Genomic DNA, 24,083 nt, shown 5'->3' on the forward strand with positions numbered 1-24,083 from the left:
TTGTTCTTTACTCAAAGGTTCATTTGTATTTCTTTACATTTCCAACACTTTCTCCTTCAGCGTTTATTCATCGGCCACTTTGGAAAAGCTTTTCTTGTTTTTAATAAACTAAACGTCTGGTGACGACGAGGATGAAGAACACCACCATGAAATCATCATCACCATCACATTTATTTAGTCTCTGATGGTTTTTATCTGTGTGGAAATAAAACCATTAAAACCCTGATCAGCTGTTTCTGTAAACAAGTGGGACATCATCAATACGCATCATTTCTGATGATTCAAAGACACAGGCACACTAGAGAAACAACAACAGAAGAAGAACTCTGGTCCACGTCTCCATCACGCCGTCCTGCTCCGAAGGTCAGGGTATCGTTGGAATGATGTCATCAGACTCCTCTCTCTGCTCTTGAGTTCAGAAACGGCATTAACGCCCCGCCCCCTCCTGCTCAGTATCGTTTGTCCTCCGGCGGCGTGGCCACGGTCACCTCTTTGCTCCCGAAGTCCCAGAAGGCCGTCATGTGGAAGGCCATGTTGGAGAAGACCACCAGGTACTCGAAGGCGGCGAACAGAGAGTAGATTCCTGCTTCACAGTATTTGTTGTGGCGTCTGAAGAAGTAGGCGGCGATCACACAGCAGCTGATGTTGAACAGGAAGAGACGCAGCTTCCAGTGATATGATGTCTGTTAGGTATTTTAGTACCATGGTAGCATTTACTGGATATTGTTTTATAGTGACATTATGCAGGAAAACTCTGTCATTCAATAAGGCCCCTTTGTTTTAGTTATTTTTCTCTTTGACCCAAGAATTGATGTGTGAGAATCACAGGCTGGTACAAGGTTGAAATACCACAGAGATCACTCCCTCAGCTACATTAGTTTCTTAATCTTTTAGGAGACGCCTGTTGAGGCCAAATGGTTTGTTTCAGATTTCACTAATGTAAGAACTCTTCGTTTTGTGCCTTGAAAATATGTCGCTGAGATAATCACAATTGTAGCTGAACTGATACACTACACAAAGGATGCTTCTTCACCCATGGGCAGGAAGACACTGCCTTATCTTGGTCTGTACTGGTTTAAACTGATAATCTGCTGTCTCATGAATTTTACCCTCTATATAAACTGTTGTACTTGTGAATAAAGTTGAGTCAATTTGGGAAGACAACCTGAAGCAGTCTCTGTTTTCTTGTTCTCCCAAGCTGCTCCCGAGCTCGTACTAACACGCTGAATGGCATGCTTGAATATTACTTGAGAATATATTTGACTGTGTTACAGACTAAGGGACATTCTCTGCTGATAGGTGAAGGTACATTCTCTGCTGATAGACGTCCACGCCTCGAAGGAAGTCGATCCACGGATTAGGCCCTGGAAACCGTTTCCTTCAATTTTGGTGTCAGAAGTGGGATCCTGACGAAGGTAGGCACGTGTCTTTTATTTTATAAGACTGTGTTATGCCTTTCTCAGTGATCCACATAGAAACGGGATACGCTGACGAGGCCTTCTTCAGTGGCCCACATAGTAACAAGTGGGATACACTGAGGAGCCTTCTTTAGTGGCCCACATAGAAACACAGGAAGTTGCCTGTTGTTTTGTAAATAAAAGCAGAAAGGACACAGGAAGTTGCCTGCTGTCATAAACTAAGAAGTTGCTCACCAGCAGAAAGGACACAGGAAGTTGCCTGGGGTCATAAAACGAGAAGTTGCTCGTTAAAAAGTGAGAAGTTGCTCACTAAAAAGATAAAATTGCTAGCAAAAAATCAAGTAACCTCAGGTGTGCCACAGCAAAAATAAATACTAACCTAAATCCTCCTAGCGTGTAAACCCCTCTGGAAATCACTGAACATGGGTCAGAATTATTCAAAGACCACAGACAGGTCCGATAAAAAAATCTAAAGTACCTGTAAAACCAAAAAATTAATAAAATACAAAATAAAGTCTCAAATAACGGCTCAGTATAACTCCCATTTCCGGTTACGTGTAACCTACGTCCGCGAATCGGTGAAGACGTCCATGATCACGTATCCAGAACATGCGGGAGTGCTTATGTGACTGACTTTGTTTACAACTTAAGAAGTTCAATGCATTCTAATTTATTTCCGGAGCCTTATCCCGAACGATTATCGCCAGAAAACAGGTCAGTAGAAATGTTGAATATCGTTTGTGATAAGAAAAGTAGTCTGCTTAAAAAGTCCTGTAGAAAATATATGACAGAATGCCGCGACGTGATACATCAAATGTTACCACTATGGAAAAAGGGACCGGAACCAGGTGTAGATGCTTTAACATCAAATAAAACTAGTGCAGGCTCTAGCAAAGAAAATAAATCTACTGCGGGAAAAGCTAGTCTTGCATGCTCAGCCATTCAGCCTACAGCCCCGCCGCCTTACGAAGATGAGACCGAATTAATAGTCGCTGTAGCAGCTGCACGCAAACAATGTCAGCATTCTGATCCAACCAGCTCAAAAGAAAGCGACGAAAAAACCTGAATCATATGCAACGGATCTTAGCCATCTCTTTAAACAGGATCAGGAAAAACAATATATACGCCGCAAGGAAGAATTAGCAGAACATAAAAAAAGAGAAAAACGTTTGAAAGAAGAATGTGAGGAACTTATGAAAAACAATTTAGACGACTATGAAGAAACTGCAGGCAGTGTCCACAATAGACACCCACATGAAACGCCACGATATCGTAGCTAGAGGTTTAGAGGTAGCTAAAGAAATACCTGTTACCCGAACTTTAATAAAGACTTATCTAAAAGGAAAAAAGGAAAAACAAAGCCGGAATGACAAAGGTCCTCACGCCAACACTCGCGGTAGTAAACAAACAGACCCAAAATCTAGTGACGTCAATGACACTTACCCCTTTATGCATAGCTGGACTGGCCATCGGGCATACCGGGCATTTGCCCGGTGGGCCGCTGGCGATTTTTTGTTTTTATGGGCCGATGGATATTTTTTTTTTATTTATTTATTTATTTATTTTTTAGGAAGGGTATATATAATGAAAGGTGTTGGATTGGCCAATTGGTCATGATCGACTCTGGGCTGGACCAATTACAGCCGAGGAGGCTGGATGCACCCTCCCCCTTGTTTAGCAATCACGTGATTTTCGCGCATTGCATGCCGGGAACTCGTGGCAAAACAATCCAAGTACCGCATCAAATGCAAGCATTTGCAGCACCGCAAAACGTTCATTCTCCGGTTCCAATACCTTCTTTTTTTTTCTTTGCCGCACAAAAAAGGAATGTACAAAACAAAAGGAGAACAATGCCGGTCCGTACAAAGACAGACTCGACGAAAAGACAAAGAAAAGATACGAGGAAAAAATCAAAGGAGTGAAAGGGTCAGACCCTTACGAGCACACAGAGTGGACAAAAGACGTCAGTGTGCTGCCCACTTTCACCACGCTCAGATTTATAATTACACGGTTCTTGGAGTGAGTGCATACACTCATGAAGTTTAGTAACTTCAGGTCACTGCAACAAGCCCAGGTACAGTTTACCGACGGATGGGTGCAGGACCTTGAAATGCACCGTGTAGGACGAAAGACTATTGTACGTATCATAAGTTTACCAGTCTCACAAATCGTCTTCATAAATACACATTCATTAACAGTTTATTAATAGGACCTTTGAGCTCAACGGTAATTAATTAGTGGTGGAAATAATTTCTGGTAGTGTAACAGTGTTTGTGGTATTATTCCACTTGCCACAAATATCAGTGTAATGGGGAAACAGCGCCCCCCCGCTCTCAGTGTGGCTGGTTAGGTGAGGCTGGCTGCAGTAATCGCTGCCAGTCTGCCGTAGCCATACGAGAGGTGAGTTGTATTTTTCCGCACACAATATAGCTAAGTAGTACAGACACATAAAACATGTTTGATTAGCTGACGAGCACCGAGTGTAATAGGTGCTTAGTGGACACATGTCCAACACCAGTTTTATGTACTTTTCATTTGTTTATTACAGTTTTTTACAGACGCTAGGACACATTTCTCAATACTTAGGTCACGTTTGCAAAACTCCTCACACAGTGAGCACAACAGAAGTCTATGTGGGCTAAACTGAGGACCAGTTATCATTGTTTTGGCACAAAATGCATTCAATGACTACATCTCTCAAATTACATGAATCATCTTCTCACTCAGACACAACAACTGCCAAAAACCTTTGTACGGACAGGACATTTTGCATGTGCTTACATACTGTTTTCAAAACTGTTAAACTCATGGTCAAAACAATAACACAATGCAAAACTTGAAAAGACAGCAAAATCCAACGGCAATATTTTACTGAAACATATTTTAAATCTAAAAATGCAGTTTAACCAGCCACAGCTGATTCTCATTGTGGATGAACATCTACACAGTTGTTACTCCTTCAATTTTTCAACTCCTTCAATTCTGGCATGCCAGAAGATTCTTTCCTAGGTGTGTTGCCCTAGATGACATAAGACGTGATGTGGATGAGAACCTGTGGCCAAATGGAGAAGACCGAGTAGATTAGCATTACTATTGTATGTGTATCAGTGGATGGTGTGTATACGAATTCTTGTATTTTGGGATTACTTAGTGCAAAAAAATAAAAATACATAAACATAAATACATGATGTCTGATTCATTCCAGTAACATATATTGAAATTATAAACAGAGATGTGTCCTTGTTTTACACAGGAAAACACTGTGTAATGCTACATGTTGTTAGTGTTTTTTAGGTCATTGTTTTGTGGGTGACAAAGTGTGTTTGTCGGCTGTCAACCTTTGCTAGTGTTCTGGAGGAATGTTTTTATTTGAGACCTGAATGAAGTGTTTTGGTAGTTGTAGTGCATTTTGAATGTGGAATGAACTGCTTTGCCAAGCTGAGGGTCAGTTAGGAGAATTGTGTGAAGAGTTTTGCAAAAGTGACCTAAGTATTGAGAAATGTGTCCTAGCGTCTGTAAAAAACTGTAATGTGTGAAACTGTATGCTAAAGCGGAATGCTAATGAGATGTTCTGCCGTAGTGTGCTGTGCGGAGTGGTGTGTGGCGAGCCTGTGCACTGATAATACACCGTTGTTTCCATTCAGGAAATAAAGTGGCAACGATCGATCAGAGACTCCTTGTCTTTTAAAAAACACTACACAACGCAGAGTCGAGGAGTCTGTTTGGGCCGAACTGTTGCAGCGGGATGAAGCAGAAACCGGTTACAGTAGCATTACAGAAATGTAGCAGTGACAATAATATTGTATGTTGTAATCGCAATGGACAATAAGTGATACAAAACAACTGTTTTATCCTGTGAATAAAAGTATATGTTTTTGTCAATGTACCATGGTAATAACAGAAGCGAAACACAATATTGTGTCAGGACAATTTACTATTTATGCACAATAAATAAAGGAGCATAGCGCGACAATTTCTGTTCAGCGCCAGACTTGCTTGTAACCTATATCACCAATTATGTTAAGAAAAATGACGTATTAACTACTAAAAAACTCTGACCTTTGTGGGAATGCTTGGAGCAGACTAACGTGAGCTGGAGTGTTCTGAGACGTTATATTTGGTATATCCAGACCATCCGTCGGCTCTTACTTCGGAAACATGGCTTAAAAAATTTCTCTTCAACGACGTAATCCGATAAAAAAAAAAAAACGATCTCTTTACCCATCGGCTTCCCGTGGCTGTCATGCGACCGGCTATTGAAGTTAATAATACAACAGCTTCTTGCCATTTTTTGGGTTTCTTTTTATCGCTGTGTAACTGAGTTCAATTGAAAGCCTGCGTGCGCTAGTACCTCTTGCCACAAGTTCCCAGAATCCTTTGCGGTTTTATCCCTGAATGACGTCACATTTTCAATCTTTATCCTGGTGGGCCGGTCTCTAGTCAAAATGCCCGGGCCGATTTTTTGTCCCAGTCCAGCCTTGCCTTTATGATAATAGGAGATCAGTGTTGTATTCAGCCCCCTAAAATCTCAGAATTAGTGACAACTATTAAAGAGCTTCCCGATCCTCTTAAAAATCCTACAGCCTTTGTCTCTGCACTACAGAGAAGTACCAGATATCACCATTTGGGTCGTCCGGATTACAGGTACATATTGTGTCAATGCATTCCTGGAGTAACCGAGTCACAACTCATAAGAGAGATAGGTGAATTAGACCCAAAGCATGATAAAGCATCCACAACTGCAGAGTTTTTGTGGGTAAATAATGACAAAATCACCAATTTCTTTAAGAATCTAAAGAAATTCCTGCTAACAATGTCCAGAGACAAAATTGACTTAAATGCAGTAACTATGTGTAAACAGAAGCCTGATGAATCTATCCTAGTATTCATAAAACGCTTTATGCACTGTTGGACAAGCTAGAGGTGCAAATTTAGCTCAGTTTTCCAGCAGCCGCAGACACCCAGAGCAAAAATGAATTTGTGTATTTAATTTAACATAAAGGGTGAAATGTTTGCTGACACTGATAACAGCTTATGTTTTCTCTGCCCTATGTACCGACATGATGGAGAAGGAACATCCTCTGTGTCAGCTGGACCCTCAGCAGAGAATGAACTCAACATCCTTTTTGTCCGGTACTCTATGTCACACACTGTGCCAAAAAAAAACGTGTACAGACGCCACTACCAGGTAATCCCATGACTGGGAGCCACACTTTTGTTTCTCTCACACTGTTCAACAACATGATAACTGCTCACACAAGTGAAGGTCAAACAGTGATTTTGTCACATAACTCAGACATAGGTTATGATATAACTACACCATGTCGTCACATAGATCTAACCTATCCTATCCACTGTACTATTTCTGCACTTATGTTGCCAGCTGAATACTAGAATATGACATTGTGGTCAAGAAGTGAGAATGATATAGGATTTATTGACTGTACACTTTATCACGTACACCTATTAAAACACAACAAGCCAGTATATGTCAAGCAACATCCCATTTCTGCCGAAAAAGCCGCAGCCCTAGATGTCATGATAGGAGATTTATTGACTACAGGAGCAATAAAGCCCACACTCCTGTCAATCCTGTGCCAAAGCCTAACAAACCTGGCGTATGGCGTTTCATACAAGACTTAAGGCAAATTAATGCAGTCAACATTCCTCTGCCACCTCTCGTTTCAGATGTTCACAGCATATTGACATGCATTGCATCACACATAGAAATAAGCAGTACACTTGGACTCGTTTGCCCCAAGGCATGATAGACAGCTCTGCTGCTTTCTCAATGGTGCTTCACTCCTCCAGGGCTGCACCCTGATCCACATGTGGATGACCTCCTCCTCTGTGCTGAAAGTGAAAAACTATGTCAAACTGCTACACACATGCTTCTCCAGCACCTCAAAAAGACTGGCCACAAAGCATCTGCAAAGAAAATGCAGTACTGTCAGACTTCTGTTCAATATTTGGGATTCACACTGTCTCACGGAAAACGTTCCATGACTGCAGACAGGGTCAAAGCTGTGACCTCCGTCCCTCGTCCCACTACACAGAAGGAAATGTCGTCCTTCTTAGGCATGGTGAACTATTGCAGACAGTGGATACCAGACTGTTCTTTTCATGACCACATTCTGCGTGACTGTTGTAAAAAAGAGAAGCCTCCTCGAATACTGTGATCCACAGAAATGACTGCCTCTTTCAATGCATTAAAGGGAGTGCTGACCTCCGCCACTCAAAGGTGCTGCCTGAATTGTTCAGGGAATGCCGGCCTGCCTGAGGGCAGTAGCAGCTTGCTCTATCATGATAAGGGACTGCGAGAAGCTCACACTCTCACATGACACTATTCTACACACCAATCACCAGGTCACGACCATTCTAGCAAACATAACTACACAACACATGACCGCACAACGTCGCTCAGGTTATGAAGCTACACTGACTTCAACAGCAAATCTCACTATAAAAGCAAGCAGCACACCCAATTCGCCAGCACATTTATTGATCCTATACTGTGTTCTTCTGACCGACAGGATGGCTCAGACAGGCTTGATGTTCATGACTGCATGACACGTATACAGGAATCCACAGCACCACGTCCAGATTTAGAGCAAACACCAATCCCAGACTCAGCCACGGTTTATGTGGACGGGTCCTGTTCAAGGCCGAGTGACAACTCATTTCTTTGTGGCTATTCAGTGGTAACAGTGCCTGACATCATACTAGAGGCTCACTCATTACCATTTCACTCAGCACAAAAAGCAGAGCTCATGGCTTTAATACGCGCCTGTGAGCTCCATGTGGATAAGCATGTGACGATTTACACAGACAGCCGCTATGCATTTGGCGTTGTGCATGACTTTGGCACATTGTGGAGACAGAGAGGATTTAGATCTGCTGATGGAAAATAAATTGCTAAATTCTGATTTTGTTCAAAGACCTTTGCAGGCTATACAGCTGCCATCGGCCGTTGCAGTTGTAAAAACGAAAGGACACAGTACAGCTGACACAGACGAAGCACCAGGTAATGCTTTAGCAGACGTGACAGCCAAGGCTGCAGCTGCATCACAGCTCCCACCTCCGCAGGAAGTATTATCTGTGCCCCTACAGCTGCCACTTGTTACACTCCCAGACTATTTAGACACAAATGTTGATTTAAAATTTATACAAGAGCAAGCCTCTGCATGTGATTACACCTGTTGGGAGAATAATGACTGTACCTTAGATGACAGAGATGGCTTATACAAAATCTTAAGGGTTTGATTGCCCTCCCATATTCCCTGATGCCAGTCCTTGCCCGACATTTTCACTGTGTGAGTCATGTCGGACAAAGAGGGGTAATAGGGGCAATAAAATCAAGATTTGTAATTGAGAAAACATCACATGCAGTAAAAGCATATTAGCAACCTGTCTAACATGTGCACGAACTAATGTAGGAAAATCAAAAGCAAAACATCAGCATTTACCACAACCAGATTTTCCATTTCATACATTACAAATTGATTTTACACACATGCCAGCGCAAGGAAGCATCAAGTACTTACTGGTAATAGTGGATCAATTTAGTAAATGAGTAGAAGCTTATCCAACCTCAAAAGAAACTGCAGAAGTAGTCTGTCAAAAGTTGAGCAATGAAATAATACCCAGATTCGGAATACCTCACCAGATTAACAGTGATAGAGGATCTTCATTCACATTAGAAGTAATTCAAAAGTGTGCTAAAACTTTAATGACCTGGGTCAAATTACTTACTTAAGTCCTGTGTGAGATTAGAAGGACTCAATCTGCAGTAACCAAATTATCTCCATTTGAAATAAGACTATTTCCAACACCATGGTCAGCTTCCAGAGGGGCACCGCTAGTAGAAGGTGATGTATATTGCATTGTCCACTGATGTTCACAACCTGGTAGAAAAACTGAATAATAACTATCAGAAAGTTTGTCTCTCTCAGCCTTTCCCCTCCACAGTTCCACCAGTGGAGACAAGGAGATGCATGTTGGAGAAGCCACTAAAACCAAGGACTCTCTGGAAGGCCGCGCGTGTTCCAGCCCCAGACTGTACTGGCAGTGACGAAGAACCAGCATCCTCACAGACAGACAACCTCAGTGGATTCATGCCAGCAGGGTTAAGACCAGCCCCACCAAACCACCTAAGGCGTCGGATCAAGTAGATGACGTCTCCGGCGAGCCAGCGCCCGGATTCAATACACCTATAGATGACGACTCAGGCGAGCCAGCGCCCGGATCCAATACACCTACACACACACAATCACTGATTAACACACAACGCCGGAAAGAGCCAAGACTCAGAAAGCCCTTTGATCCCCCACCTGAACAACAACAAGGTACTCGAACATCCAGCAGGAACAGAAAGCCTAGAGTACCACACAATGTCTAACCTGATAAAGATAGACTCGTTTCATCCTGATAATGGAGAAAATGAAATGCCCATTGTCATCACACGAACCTGGGACCAGGCCAGGAGACGACTAAAGAACTGTCTTTTTTATATATTTAGGTTATTAATCATATCTACTGCATTAACCTTAGGATTTTTATTTACTATTTCGTATTGTAAAGTGCAACCCTGTTCACATTTCTGCAAGCCACATTCTCAATGATAACCCATATAGCTACCAGTACAGCTACTTCAATGTATTTGCAATTAGCACAAATTGATCCTGAGGATGTGCCAGATGTTACCAATGATGTTCCTGATGTGTATATTGAACATTAGGTTGTGAACTATTACATTTTATGATTTGCTTTTTATATTATGTTATTACATTTGTGATTTTTCCTTTCTATTTGAGTTATTATTTTTAAAAATAATAAAAGAGGGGAACTGTTAGGTATTTTAGTACCATGGTAGCATTTACTGGATATTGTTTTATAGTGACATTATGCAGGAAAACTCTGTCATTCAATAAGGCCCCTTTGTTTTAGTTATTTTTCTCTTTGACCCAAGAATTGATGTGTGAGAATCACAGGCTGGTACAAGGTTGAAATACCACAGAGATCACTCCCTCAGCTACATTAGTTTCTTAATCTTTTAGGAGACGCCTGTTGAGGCCAAATGGTTTGTTTCAGATTTCACTAATGTAAGAACTCTTCGTTTTGTGCCTTGAAAATATGTCGCTGAGATAATCACAATTGTAGCTGAACTGATACACTACACAAAGGATGCTTCTTCACCCATGGGCAGGAAGACACTGCCTTATCTTGGTCTGTACTGGTTTAAACTGATAATCTGCTGTCTCATGAATTTTACCCTCTATATAAACTGTTGTACTTGTGAATAAAGTTGAGTCAATTTGGGAAGACAACCTGAAGCAGTCTCTGTTTTCTTGTTCTCCCAAGCTGCTCCCGAGCTCGTACTAACACGCTGAATGGCATGCTTGAATATTACTTGAGAATATATTTGACTGTGTTACAGACTAAGGGACATTCTCTGCTGATAGGTGAAGGTACATTCTCTGCTGATAGACGTCCACGCCTCGAAGGAAGTCGATCCACGGATTAGGCCCTGGAAACCGTTTCCTTCAATGTCATTTCCTCTGAGCTCATGTAGTGTCTCTTGATGACGTACCACAGCCAGCACGTAATGAGCATGTGCACCAGCGAGCTCCCTATGAACGTGATGAACCCGTACTTATGAACACTGTAGGTTTCCGTGGACGACACGTACGTGAGTATCACCAGGCCGGTGTTCTCGGCGAGGCTGCAGAGGAGCGCCAGCCCGCTCAGCAGCAGCTCCGGCAGCCTGTCGGCGAAGCGGCTGCGGTAGAAGCTGAAGTAGGCAAAGGCCACCAGGTACCGCGGCGCCGAGTGGAGCCCGATGCAGCCGCTCCAGATGTAGCGCTCGGGCGCACCGCTGATGGCGGAGCTGATGGACGGGAGGTAGTTGGACACCTTACAGTGCGTGTACGTCGCTTCCTCATAGTGGTACCAGAGGGAGATGAAGATACAGGCGATGAAGCCGGTCACCGGCAGCAGAAACGTCCCCACGGAGAAGCTTTTGAAAGGCAGCCGGATGAGGAGCCGGTCCCGATCCAGGTTGCTGTACGGCCCCTGAAGCATCCTTCACGGCTCCCGAGGCTAGCTCCGATCAACTCAAAGCCTCGCTTATATTTCCGCAGATCGCGGGCGGATTCGTCACGCACCAATCGCAGAGAGGCTTGCGGCAGCGCGCAACATCAATGCACTTTTATCCAATGAGCAGCACACACCGAGGCGGGGCGATGCTCCACGTGGAGCCCGTCACCAATCACGAGCCGGAGCGGCACCGCGTCACAGCCAGTCACACACTTTAAGAGCAGCGAGTCTCCTCTGTTCGCTACATTTTATGCTCTTATCACAGGGAAAGGAACGTGAGGAAGAATGGCACGAACCAAGTAGTGTTTCTACAAGGCTTCGGGAAAATGAGTGGACGCATACAAGAGTAGGAAGCACGGGGGTTTGGGAGCCCCAGACTTAGGCTACGTTCACACTGCAGGTCTTAATGCTCAATTCCGATTTTTTGTTCAAATCCGATTTTTTTGTCTGCTTGTTCACACTACAAATAAAATGCGACAGCAAACGCGCTCTAGTGTGAACACTCAAAGCGGCCCGCATGCACAAAAGAAGACGTCACACACAACGCGCTCTGTTTAGACCCAGAGCAAACAGTATTGTTTGACTGATGGCCCTTAATATAGAGACTTCGGACTTTACGTTTCCCAATTTTTGCTTTAAGTTATTTTGTTATTCACATAATAATGTAAATAACCTAATAATGATCCTTATAGCTGTTTTAGAGGAGCGGTGCTTCAAAGGATAGTTGCAGATTTGTCAGAATCTGCAGATTATACAGTACAAATAAAATGTTCACGTTTCTCCAACGTTGTCTTCCCAACAGTTTCACTGACATCTACACGGGATGGCCAGGAAGCGTTCGCGATGTCTTCTCGGGCGCTGATAATTGGCGTCTGTCTTGTGTCAGTGACGTAAAAGGCGGATTTAATGCGACATGACCATTCACACAGCAGTCGCTTTCTAAAACATCGGATATGTATCGGATTCAGTACCACATACAAAAGTGACCCAGATCGGATTTGAAAATATCGGATTTGTGCCGTTCACACTGTCACACCATGATCGGATATGGGTCACATAGGGTCAAAAAAATCGGATTTGATGCGCTTTTGCCTGCAGTGTGAACGTAGCCTTTGAGCTTGTTTTGCGAATTCCTTTTATAAAAATTACTCAAAGCGCAAGTTCTCGGGGTGCCCCGTGGGTTCGAGGGAAAGAGCAACTGTGGCAAAAGAAAAGAGGCAGGGCCAGAGCGGGTGTTCCATACCACAGACTTATGTTTGGTGACTTATCAAGTCAATGGGAACATTATGGTTTAAATATTCTCCAAGATAATACGAAAAATATCTATAAAAAAATTAATGAAACCAAAAATAACGGTTTAATTCAATATAAGTATGCAAATCAAGATGAAAATCTATTAATAGTTAAAAATATACAAGACAAACTATTACCCGAAAGCATGAGAGACGTGGTATGGCTCATCTCGCTCGGGCGCCTCCCTGTGAGGGCGGTGGTACAATGGAGTTGCTTTGTTACCACCATGAAATGTCCTATGACCGACTGTGATGAAGATGTATGTGAATTAAATAAAATGTGGAACACTGCCCATTCAATAATATCGATAGGGGAAGACAGCTCTGACGGAGTGGGTATTTTCTTTAAAAAAGATGCGGTGAATATAATCAAAAGAAGAGACATAATACCGGGACGACTCCTCCTTGTTGATTGCTGTTATTACGGGCAAAGGTTGCGTATTATTAATGTTTATAATGCACCCGAACGAACGAAAAAGATACAATTACTGAAAAAACTGAAGTATTTATTAGAGATTGGTTTTAATATAATTTTGTGTGGAGATTTTAACATTGTTACTGAAGCTACTGACAGAATATCCAAGGTTGAATTTAGAGAACTGCAAGAAAGCAAATTGTTGGTTAAGGTTTGTAAGGAAGCAGCACTTCATGATTTATACAGGCACTTGCATCCACATACCGTCCATTACACTAGATTCGATTCATTAACTAAAACAAGGATTGATAGATTCTACATATCACATAATGTTCAAGGTCTGAAATATGACACTCTTTTAACAGACTTTTCTGATCATACGGTGGTTATGGCAACAGTATCGTGTTGCCCCCATGAATTTTTGAACTATTGGAAATTGAATACATCCTTGTTAGCAAACGAGTTACTTCTTACTTACTTAAATCTGAAATTAAGAAAATATTAGATCTTAAGATTTTTACTACTTCTTTCTCGGAACTTTGGGAGCTTCTTAAACGACGTATGTGTCAATTTTTTAAATTTAAAGCGAGAGAAATAAATCATGCAAAGAATGTAAAATATAATGAAGATGTGAGTAGATATATATATTTAAGAAATAAGAAGGAGAAGGAAGAGGAGGAGGAAAATCAAATGATGTCTCTTAAAGAGGACAATGATCGAGTCAATAGAGAAGTTTTATTTAATATGTTGCGACGTACTGACTTTCACGGGAACAGCGATTATATGATTCTTAATAATCAAAAGAAAAGTCGAAATGATTTTATTGTCTCAATTAAGGATAAACATGGAAAGTCAGTTTTTAAAGAAGAGGGAAAAAGACAAGTAATTAGAGACTATTGTTCGGAGATGTTTTCACCCATAGCTACAAACAGCGACGCTATTAACAATTTTTTGAGTGAGGTTGAACCATTAGATCCTGTCATTTATGAAACTTTGATTGGAAAAATTAAAAGAGAGGAAGTGGAGTCAGTAATTAACCAACTTAGTACCGATAAAACACCTGGTCTGGATGGACTCCCCTCTGAATTTTACAAAACTGTGAGTAAAGAACTGTCTGAATTGTTAACTCAGTATTTTAATGAAGGAATAGAAAGAGAAACAATGGGTAAATCGTTTTATGAAGGAGTTATGTGTTTATTATATAAGAAAGGTGATAGAGAAGACATTAACAATTATAGGCAACTGACAATAATGAATGTAGATTATAAAATTTTTTCTAAAATAATTATGTCCAGACTAGAGGATGTATTAGATATTATCATTGAAAAAGAACAAACATGCGCAATTAAGGGACGACTGATGTGGGATAACTTAAGTATGTTAAGAGAAATTATTTATAATGGAAAGGATTCAGAACTCTGCATTTTAGGATTAGATCAAAGGAGAGCTTTTGATTCTGTTTCCCACTCTTATTTATGGAAAGTAATGAAAGCTTATAATTTCCCGGACCAATTTATTTCCATTATTCAATTGAGTTATAAAAAGTCCCTAGTGCAAGTTAAGGTAAATGGAAAGCTCTCATCCCCTTTTAGTGCTGAGTGTGGGGTTAAACAAGGATGTCCTTTGAGTGCTGCGTTATATGTCCTTGCAATTAATCCCTTATTGAAAAGGATAAATGATGATAAACGGATTAAGGGATACGTCCTTGACAAATCCCATAAAATCGCAGCTTTGGCATATGCAGATGATGTGTCGGTGATAATTAGAAATCAAAACGAACTGTCTTCAGTTATGGAGATATTACAACACTACGAACAGGCATCAGGTGCCAAGCTGAACCAAGAAAAAACTGAAGGGGTGTGGCTTGGACATCAGACCAGACAACCTAAAATGATGATCTCTCTTTGTAGGGAGATTAAAATTTTGGGTATATGGATTGATAATACTGACTCTAGTTTACTAAATTGGAATAAGAAAGAAAATGAAATTAAAATGGAAATTATGAAATGGGAAAATAAAGATACAAATTATAAAACGCGTATTAATATTGTAAAAACACACATAATTTCGAAACTTCTTTTCCTTGCCGCAATTTTTCCTCCTCCGAGAACAACTGTAATGAAAATAACTAAGATGTGCATTAAATTTATCTGGGGATCCAATCGAGAAGTGACTAAGAGAAAATTTATGTACAAGAGTAGGAAACACGGGGGTTTGGGAGCCCGAGACTTAGAGATTGTTTTGCGAATTCCTTTTATAAAAATTACTCAAAGCGCAATTTCTCGGGGTGCCCCGTGGGTTCGAGGGAAGGAGCAATTGTGGCAAAAGAAAAGAGGCAGGGCCAGAGCGGGCGTTCCATACCACAGACTTATGTTCGGTGACTTATCAAGTCAATGGGAACATTATGGTTTAAATATTCTCCAAGATAATACGAAAAATATCTATAAAAAAATTAATGGAATACAAAATGAAGGTGTAATTCAATATAAGTATGCAAATCAAGATGAAAATCTATTAATAGTTAAAAATATACAAGACAAACTATTACCCGAAAGCATGAGAGACGTGGTATGGCTCATCTCGCTCGGGCGCCTCCCTGTGAGGGCGGTGGTGAAGTGGAGTTGTTTTGTTACCACCATGAAATGTCCTATGACCGACTGTGATGAAGATGAGACCCTAGTCCCTGTGTGTTGGCCCTGCGACAGACTGGCGACCTGTCCAGGGTGTACCCCGCCTCTCGCCCTATGACAGCTGGGATAGGTTCCAGCGCCCCCCGCGACCCTGAAAAGGACAAGCGGAAGCGAATGGATGGATATTCTCCAAGATAATACGAAAAATATCTATAAAAAAATTAATGAAACCAAAAATGAAGGTGTAATTCAATATAAGTATGCAAATCAAGATGAAAATCTTTTAATAGTTAAAAATATACAAGACAGGGTTGTTCCAGATAGGTGTACGTTTGCATGGGATTAATGAAGACGCCGTCAATTTTAGAAACTAATATTTAGCATTTACTGTCATATTCCCATATATCATTGTGATGTTGTTTATTCTATTACTCTTGTTCTCTTCTGCTTGTTTTCTTTTTTCTTTCTCAGCAGGTGATCCAGGTGATTGATATATGCATTTTTTATTTATTTCTTTTTTTTTCTGCTCATTCTGTTGGTTTTTGTTTTTTGCCCTTCTCCCCCGTTCCTCTTCTCAGCTGTTTCTCTTTCCTTCTTTCTTTCTCCCCTTCTTTCCCCCAGTCAAGTCTGTCCCGTATTCAGCAAGTGAAAATAAAATAAACAATAAAAGGTGAATCAAATGGACCATTACGGCAAGGCTGGGATGGTCAATTTGGTAAAGTAAATCCGTTGGGCATCTTTCTTTGCCTTTAGACAACAATTCTGATGGCAAAAGAGCCAAACGGGACAGGCAAAAAAAAAAAAAAATATATATATATATATATATATATACACAAGACAAATTATTATCCGAAAGCATGAGAGGCGTGGTATGGCTCATCTCGCTCGGGCGTCTCCCTGTGACGAATGGCGCTTCTATCCTGTTACCTATTTAATATTACCTTATTGTTAGGGCTGTTTTTGTTGTGCATCTGCACTTTATTGTTGTCAATGGGACAGTGTGAAATGTAATTTCAATTACTTTGTATGGCAAGTACATTTGAAGAAATTGACAAATAAAGTTTTCTTCTTCTTCTTCTAAATTACTATTGAACAAATGACCAACTAAGAATTTCAGACTTTAGTTTACTTCAGCCATATTCCATATAAATCAGGTATCATACAAAAATAAAAAAAAAGCTTGAAATACAGTTATGACAATAAAATTATATGACTTTAAGGACTTAACATTACTTCAGTTATAGGACACTGTTTTGGTTCTTCTGTCACGTGACAATAGGACATAGATGACAAGAATAAAATGGGTAGCTGCTTCAGTGCTTCTGTCAATTCGTGAAGATCTTGATATGTCTCAAATGAATCCTATGAATAGGTCAGTACCATTAGGATGAAATTGTGTCACCAACATGTTAACGTTAGATAACATTTTAACAGCCTCTGCAAACTAATATTAACATGTTTGCCTTACTGTCATGTCTATAGTTTATAGTATTTTATAGCATATTTAAACAATAGGAGTCTACGCTGGAGCACTTTGTCTATCATATTGTCTAGTACAAAGAACTGAAATGTGATGAGCGTTGGAAAATAATATGTGAATAATTAAAGGAGGGAGCCATTTAGCATAACAATTCATGCTTACAAAACTACTTTCTTTTTTTTTTTTTTTTACGGAAGTTAGTGAATTCCATGTTCATGCCGACTGTCGTTTCCAGAATAAAAAGAGCATGAAGATTGAAGTGTGAGTACGAGATACTACTGCTACTACTGGAGCGAGCTCTTGGTGTGAGTGAGGTGACTCGGAAAAGAGCAGTTGTTGGTAGGAGAGCGTGCAGCTTAAGCTCTCTCTCCGCGGATGCGGCGAGCCAGCTGGATGTCTTTGGGCATGATGGTGACCCTTTTGGCGTGGATGGCGCACAGGTTTGTGTCCTCGAAGAGTCCGACCAGGTAAGCCTCGCTGGCCTCCTGCAGAGCCATAACAGCAGAGCTCTGGAAACGCAGGTCGGTCTTGAAATCCTGAGCGATCTCGCGGACCAGGCGCTGGAAGGGCAGCTTGCGGATCAGCAGTTCGGTGGATTTCTGGTAACGGCGGATCTCACGCAGAGCCACGGTACCAGGCCTATAACGGTGGGGCTTCTTGACGCCTCCGGTGGCCGGGGCGCTCTTACGAGCGGCCTTGGTGGCCAGCTGCTTCCTGGGGGCTTTGCCGCCAGTAGACTTGCGAGCGGTCTGCTTGGTTCGTGCCATTCTTCCTCACTATTCTTTCCCTGTGATAAGAGCAGAAAATGTAGCGAACAGAGGAGACTCGCTGCTCTTAAAGTGTGTGACTGGCTGTGACGCGGTGCCGCTCCGGCTCGTGATTGGTGACGGGCTCCACGTGGAGCATCGCCCCGTCTCGGTGTGTGCTGCTCATTGGAGAAAAGTGCATTGATGTTGCGCGCTGCCGCAAGCCTCTCTGCGATTGGTGCGTGACGAATCCGCCCGCGCTCTGCGGAAATATAAGCGAGGCTTTGAGCTGATCGGGCCACATTTTCTCTTAGTCTCGATACTACGAAGAAAAGAACCTGTCAAAATGAGTGGACACGGCAAGACTCTTTTTGCTCTTTTTGCTGACAGGCAGCAAGACGACCACATGTCAAGTTTAAAAACTGATTTGTTGAAAACTTCCGGGACATTTAATGTCCTTGTTGGAGTGACAGGGAGTGTTGCAGCCTTGAAACTGCCTCTTTTGGTCTCCCAGCTTCTTGAACTCTCTGGGGTGGATGTACGAGTAGTCACTACAGAGCATGCCAAGCACTTCTATAATTCTGCTGAGGTGTCAGTCAAAATCTACAGTGACGAGGATGAATGGGAGCTGTGGAAACAGAGATCTGACCCTGTGCTACACATTGAGCTAAGGCGTTGGGCAGATCTACTTGTCATTGCCCCTCTTGATGCCAACAGTCTTGGAAAGATTGCTAGTGGTATTTGTGATAATCTGCTGACGTGTGTGGTAAGAGCCTGGGATACCAGTCGTCCTCTTCTCTTCTGCCCTGCAATGAACACAGCTATGTGGCTGCATCCTATTACAGCCCAGCAGGTATCCAGACTGAAAGAGTTTGGATATGTGGAAATCCCCTGCGTTGCCAAAAAGCTAGTGTGTGGAGATGAAGGTAAAGGTGCCATGGCAGAAGTATCGACAATTGTCAGTCTTGTCAAAGAGTATCTTCAGAAACCAGATGAGTCATCTTTGGAGGCATGAACGTCAGGCAGAGCTAAGGCCAAGACCCGCTCTTCCCGTGCCGGGCTTCAGTTCCCCGTGGGTCGTGTCCACAGACTGCTGCGCAAAGGCAACTATGCTGAGCGTGTGGGAGCCGGTGCCCCTGTTTACCTGGCAGCTGTGCTCAAGTACCTGACCGCTGAGATCCTGGAGCTGGCAGGCAACACAGCCCGCGACAAGAAGACTCGTATCATCCCACGTCACTTGCAGCTGGCTGTGTGCAACGACGAGGAGCTCAACAAGCTCCTGGGGGGAGTCACCATCGCTCAGGGTGGTGTGCTGCCCAACATCCAGGCTGTGCTGCTGCCCAAGAAGACCGAAAAGCCCGCCAAGGCCAAGTAAACGCAAAGCGCTCGGCGTCACCAAAAACAAAGGCTCTTTTAAGAGCCACACACTTCTCTCTGAGCAAACATCCTTCTTGCTGGTATGGTGTTTGTAACAAGTTGTGTACTGGGAAATGTAGATTATGCATCTTGATTTACTTTGAAATGTACATTTATTCATGTCATCTTACATAGTCAGGGACTGAAATCCACCTTCAAATAAAAACTACTTTCATTAACTCCAAAGCTCTGTGTGTTTTTGTCAATGAAACTTACTTTAGGTCTTGATATAAAACTAAAGCAAAAAGCTCTGCCTCCTGCGTTGTGGTGTGGGGTCATATTCACCTCATTGCTCATCTTACTAATTAAGAGTAAATTGGATGTCACTAATTATTAGCTTCATAACTGACTGTGGACACTCATCATGGTTCACTCGCTTTATAATTAAAACAGTTTCTAAGCTCATGGAAACGGACAACACACAGTTCATGATGTGGCAAGACCACAAACGCAACAGGAAATCATAACACCAAACAGGTGGAGAGGGACAGGTGGACTTCTTTGGTACAGAGGGAGGAAAATGTGCAGCTGTTTGCAACGTGTTCAGCACTGCTGCTGAATTTGGGACATTTTGCAAAGTCACTTACATCTACGCTTAGGTTTTTGTGTCTATTGTGAGTAGAATAAAACTATTAATTCAAATTCAAATTCAAATTCAAATTTTATTTGTCACGTACACAGTCATACACAGTACGATATGTAGTGAAATGCTTGGACAACTGCTCGTGACCTAAAGAAAACAAAAAAGGAAAGGCTATGAATAAGATAGGAAATAAATATGAAAAATTAAAAAGGGTAAATTTAACTAGGAAGGAATAAAATATAAATTAAGGTTAAAAATGAAATAACTGTACAACACAAATTAGAATGAAGGGTAAATTTAACTGGGAAGAATAAGATAAAATATATAAATTAAAGTTGAAAATAAAATAACTGTACAACAAAATACACAATACACAATATAGAACTATATAAGAATGTATGAAGAAATCTAAATATAAATAAATATATACACAATAACAGCAGCTGTACAAGTATTAACTGGAAATGAAGAATATAGTGACCAGTGTTGTGCAAAAACAATGTCCAGAAAGTCCAGTGTGTGTGTAAGAACCATATGTGTGGGTCAGTACTCTATTACAATAGAGTTTGCTTGGATAATAGGGGGCAGCTGGTGATCAGAAGAACAGGAAATGATTCCTAAGTGTGGCTTTTGTTAGAATGTCTTTGTCAACCCCTGTTTTAAGGACAATAGTGGATTTGTGTTCTCAAAGCATTTCATGCGACCTTAAAGCTCCCAAGAATGACATTAAGTTGCTGACCTCTGACGTGCCAAATCAGTTGGTTCAGCTATAAACTTTGGTGTGTAACTGTATAGTATGAAAAATGCATTGACAGTGGGGGTCTGCCTGTTATAAAGTGAGTGAAAGCTGCCTCAGCCAAGAACAAGAAGCCACAGTTACTAGTCTGGTTAGAGGACAGCCCCCCCAGACTGAACAATAGAATTAGTGGAAAACTGCTGTGGAGGGGGACACAGGGCAGCCCCGGACTCTTCTTCAGCTGGGATATCCAAAGAATCGGTGAGGTCAAGAAGTAAACCTCAAGACTATTTTGAAATAATTTAATTCCCCTCATCCTTCACGCTACAGAGCTCCATGGTAAAATAAATAGCAGTACGGGCTCAGCTTGGAGTAAAATGTGTCCTTGAAATCACACAATATCAATTCAACTGGACTAGATTTAGTCAGGTAAGGTTGTAGATTAGAGCATTTCAAGTGGATTATATTAGCTAGGTATCATTAAAATATACAGTGTACTTCCAGTACAACAGCCAGTGTAGGCTTTTAAAAAATAGAACTCAGTATTTCATACGTGAATAATAACATGCATCTATGAATGTATTATGTGTTGTTTAATAGAATATTTTAAAATGTAGTTGCTAACTTTTAACAGTTTATGACTTGTATTACGAAGGTGTGATTATAAATATTAAGTCGTTAATATTTGTATTCCTCTGGAGTTGTAGACTTGCTTAAACAGCACTAATGTGCACCATGATAGTAATCCAAGTTGTAATTGTAATGAGGACAATGGAGAAAAAAAACCCCGTGTTTTAATAACATGGACGTTATTGTGAATGACAGAGTGGTGAGTGAGTGAGAGGAAGGAGCTCTTGTGTGTTGCTGTGGTGGCTCTGAGAAGAGCCGTTGTTGAGTGTGGGAGCGGTGTCAGCTCACTTCTTCTTGGCTGCTGTGGCCGCCTTCTTGACTTTGGGCTTGGCGGCCTTCTTGGCGGGGGATTTCTTTGGTGCAGGAGCCTTCTTGAGCACCTTCTTGGGGCTCTTTGCCGCCTTCTTGGGGCTTTTGGGCGCTTTCTTGGCCGCCGCTTCTTGGTCTTCTTGGGCGACTTCTTAGCGGCTGCTGCCGGTTTCTTGGCTTTGGCCGCGGCGGGCTTCTTGGCTTTAGGAGCGGCTTTCTTTGCGGGCTTCTTGGCTTTGCTCTCAGTAACCTTCTTGTTCATCTTGAAGGATCCGGAGGCCCCGGTGCCCTTGGTCTGCACCACAGTGCCCTTCGCTACCAGGCTCTTGATGGCGGTCTTTTTTTTTTCTTTTTTTTTTTTTGCCTGTCGCGTTTGGCTCTTTTGCCATCAGAATTGTTGTCTAAAGGCAAAGAAAGATGCCCAACGGATTTACTTTACCAAATTGACCATCCCAGCCTTGCCGTAATGGTCCATTTGATTCACCTTTTATTGTTTATTTTATTTTCACTTGCTGAATACGGGACAGACTTGACTGGGGGAAAGAAGGGGAGAAAGAAAGAGAGAAAGAGAAACAGCTGAGAAGAGGGACGGGGGAGAAGGGCAAAAAACAAAAACCAACAGAATGAGCAGAAAAAAAATGCATATATCGATCACCTGAATCACCTGTTGAGAAAGAAAAAAGAAAACAAGCAGAAGAAAACAAGAGTAATAGAATAAACAACATCACAATGATATATGGGAATATGACAGTAAATACTAAATATTAAACATTATTGTGCAGCACATAAGATCAACAGAACACAGTGTGCTTTGAGGTAGGAGCCAAAAAGGGTGTAGTTTGTGGGTGTGATCACCCGTGTGTACACCTGTGAGCATGGACGCGCTTGTTTTTTTAAAAGGTTCCTTTATGTAATGATCTGCTAGAGGGTGTGGGGGGGCCACAGCCCCGTCCTCCAGGGCATGAAGCAGGTATGGAGGAGATCAAAACTCCAGACATCCAGAGGCCCCCAGAACACAAGAGACCAAGGAAGACCAACAGAGGGGCAGCCGCGCCACTGTTCCAGTAAGAGCTGAGGAGAGTCCCAGATGAGGGCTCACTCAGCAGCCGCGGAGCAGAAGCCAGGGGGAGTTGCAGTGACGCGCCCGTGAGCTCCGCCGGCAGCCAGCTGTGCCTGAGTGACCGAGCCCCAGGCCGAGAGGTCGGGGGCACCCCACCTCCGAAGTGGCCCGAGCGAGCCCCAGGCTCCAGGCCCCGATAAGCGGCCGCCAAGGAGTGAGCCGGTGTGTACCTGGACGCCCACCCCCAGACACAAAGAACCACCAACGCACCGATGTCTGAGGGAGTCCGCCACTGGCAGGGGAAGTGGTGGTGGTGGTGGGGGAGATAGGCCTCCAAACCTTGGAGGGCCTGAGATGTCCCCAGAGAGGTGGCGTCTGATACCCAACCTGACATATAGACACAGACATACAGGCACACACAGATACAAACATCCATTCCCACCCTCATGCTCTCATATGCACTTATTCCACACTCAACCAACGTGGAGACAGACATAAAGAGACACTGTGTACACACGATCACACTCGTTGATGGCGGTTTTAACGCGGGCCTTGTTCTTGTCCACATCGTAGCCTCCGGCAGCCAGAGCCTTCTTGAGTGCGGCTGCGGACACGCCGCTGCGCTCCTTGGAAGCGGCCACGGCTTTCACAATCAGCTCGCCCATGCTGGGGCCGACCTTCTTGGGCTTGGAAGTCGTTGTCTTCTTCCTGTTGGCCGCCTTGGGACGGCAGCAGGTGCGGGAGCTTCCTCGGACATTTTCCTCTTTCGCGTCTGATCGAGATTCACGGTACAGCGATGGCAAGTCGGAAGCGCCACGCTGCACTTAAACGCATCATGAGAACCGTTGAGAGTGAAGGCAGCGCGCGCAGCTCTCGCGCGTGCCTCGCAATGCTTCATTTTGTGTTTCGTGTCTCGGGATCAAAGAGCTTAAAGTGAGTGTGTGAGCAGCACTGCAGGTCGACAGTGGAGCCGTCCACAGCGGGCTTGTGTCTCCTCGTACAGGCCTCGTGTCGGACTCTCGTGCTCTCGGTTCGTGGCGCTAACCCAAAGCTCAGTGACTCGGTGCGGAGCTCAGCGCTGCTCGGCGGCTTCTTTGACTCTTTTCTCTGCTAAAACCGGTGGAGCCGCAGCAGAGCTCCGTAAAAAGCCTTTTCCAGCTGATACACATGTTTGTTCACACACTCAGAGTTAAAAGCAGCATCTGGTGAGCGCAGCTTTGGGACAAAGTGACGCTGCAAGCTCCCAGCAAACACACCGATGCTGCTGGAGGCC

At 42.8% G+C, this 24,083-nt stretch overlaps 4 protein-coding genes and 1 pseudogene across 4 annotated transcripts; 2 read left to right on the top strand and 3 right to left on the bottom strand.

Annotated features, from left to right (window-relative positions):
- Positions 1-155: 155 nt before the first annotated feature.
- LOC146713970 (acyltransferase PGAP2-like) lies at positions 156-11,537 on the bottom strand. Its single transcript, XM_085450602.1, has 2 exons — positions 10,953-11,537; positions 156-683 (listed from the first exon to the last, which is right to left on the bottom strand). The coding sequence occupies exons 1-2, from the start codon at positions 11,496-11,498 to the stop codon at positions 450-452; spliced, it is 780 nt and encodes a 259-aa protein (XP_085306728.1). The 5' UTR covers positions 11,499-11,537; the 3' UTR covers positions 156-449.
- A 6,028-nt stretch (positions 11,538-17,565) lies between these two features.
- On the bottom strand, positions 17,566-18,110 carry LOC146713971 (histone H3). Its single transcript, XM_085450589.1, has one exon. The coding sequence runs from the start codon at positions 18,095-18,097 to the stop codon at positions 17,687-17,689; it is 411 nt and encodes a 136-aa protein (XP_085306715.1). The 5' UTR covers positions 18,098-18,110; the 3' UTR covers positions 17,566-17,686.
- Positions 18,111-18,422: 312 nt separating this feature from the next.
- LOC146713972 (histone H2A-like) lies at positions 18,423-19,669 on the top strand. The gene is made up of 2 exons (XM_085450597.1): positions 18,423-18,441; positions 19,096-19,669. The coding sequence occupies exons 1-2, from the start codon at positions 18,423-18,425 to the stop codon at positions 19,449-19,451; spliced, it is 375 nt and encodes a 124-aa protein (XP_085306723.1). The 3' UTR covers positions 19,452-19,669.
- On the top strand, positions 18,464-19,111 carry LOC146713973 (phosphopantothenoylcysteine decarboxylase-like). Its single transcript, XM_085450569.1, has one exon. The coding sequence runs from the start codon at positions 18,483-18,485 to the stop codon at positions 19,089-19,091; it is 609 nt and encodes a 202-aa protein (XP_085306695.1). The 5' UTR covers positions 18,464-18,482; the 3' UTR covers positions 19,092-19,111.
- A 2,056-nt stretch (positions 19,670-21,725) lies between the features above and the next one.
- Positions 21,726-23,567, bottom strand: LOC146713974 (histone H1-like; annotated as a pseudogene).
- Between the last annotated feature and the right edge of the window lie 516 nt (positions 23,568-24,083).

Source organism: Copadichromis virginalis, linkage group LG3, assembly GCF_057382275.1.
Source record: "Copadichromis virginalis isolate Kocher_CV1m ecotype Utaka linkage group LG3, C_Virginalis_male_GT1.1, whole genome shotgun sequence".
NCBI classification, from domain to species: domain Eukaryota; kingdom Metazoa; phylum Chordata; class Actinopteri; order Cichliformes; family Cichlidae; genus Copadichromis; species Copadichromis virginalis.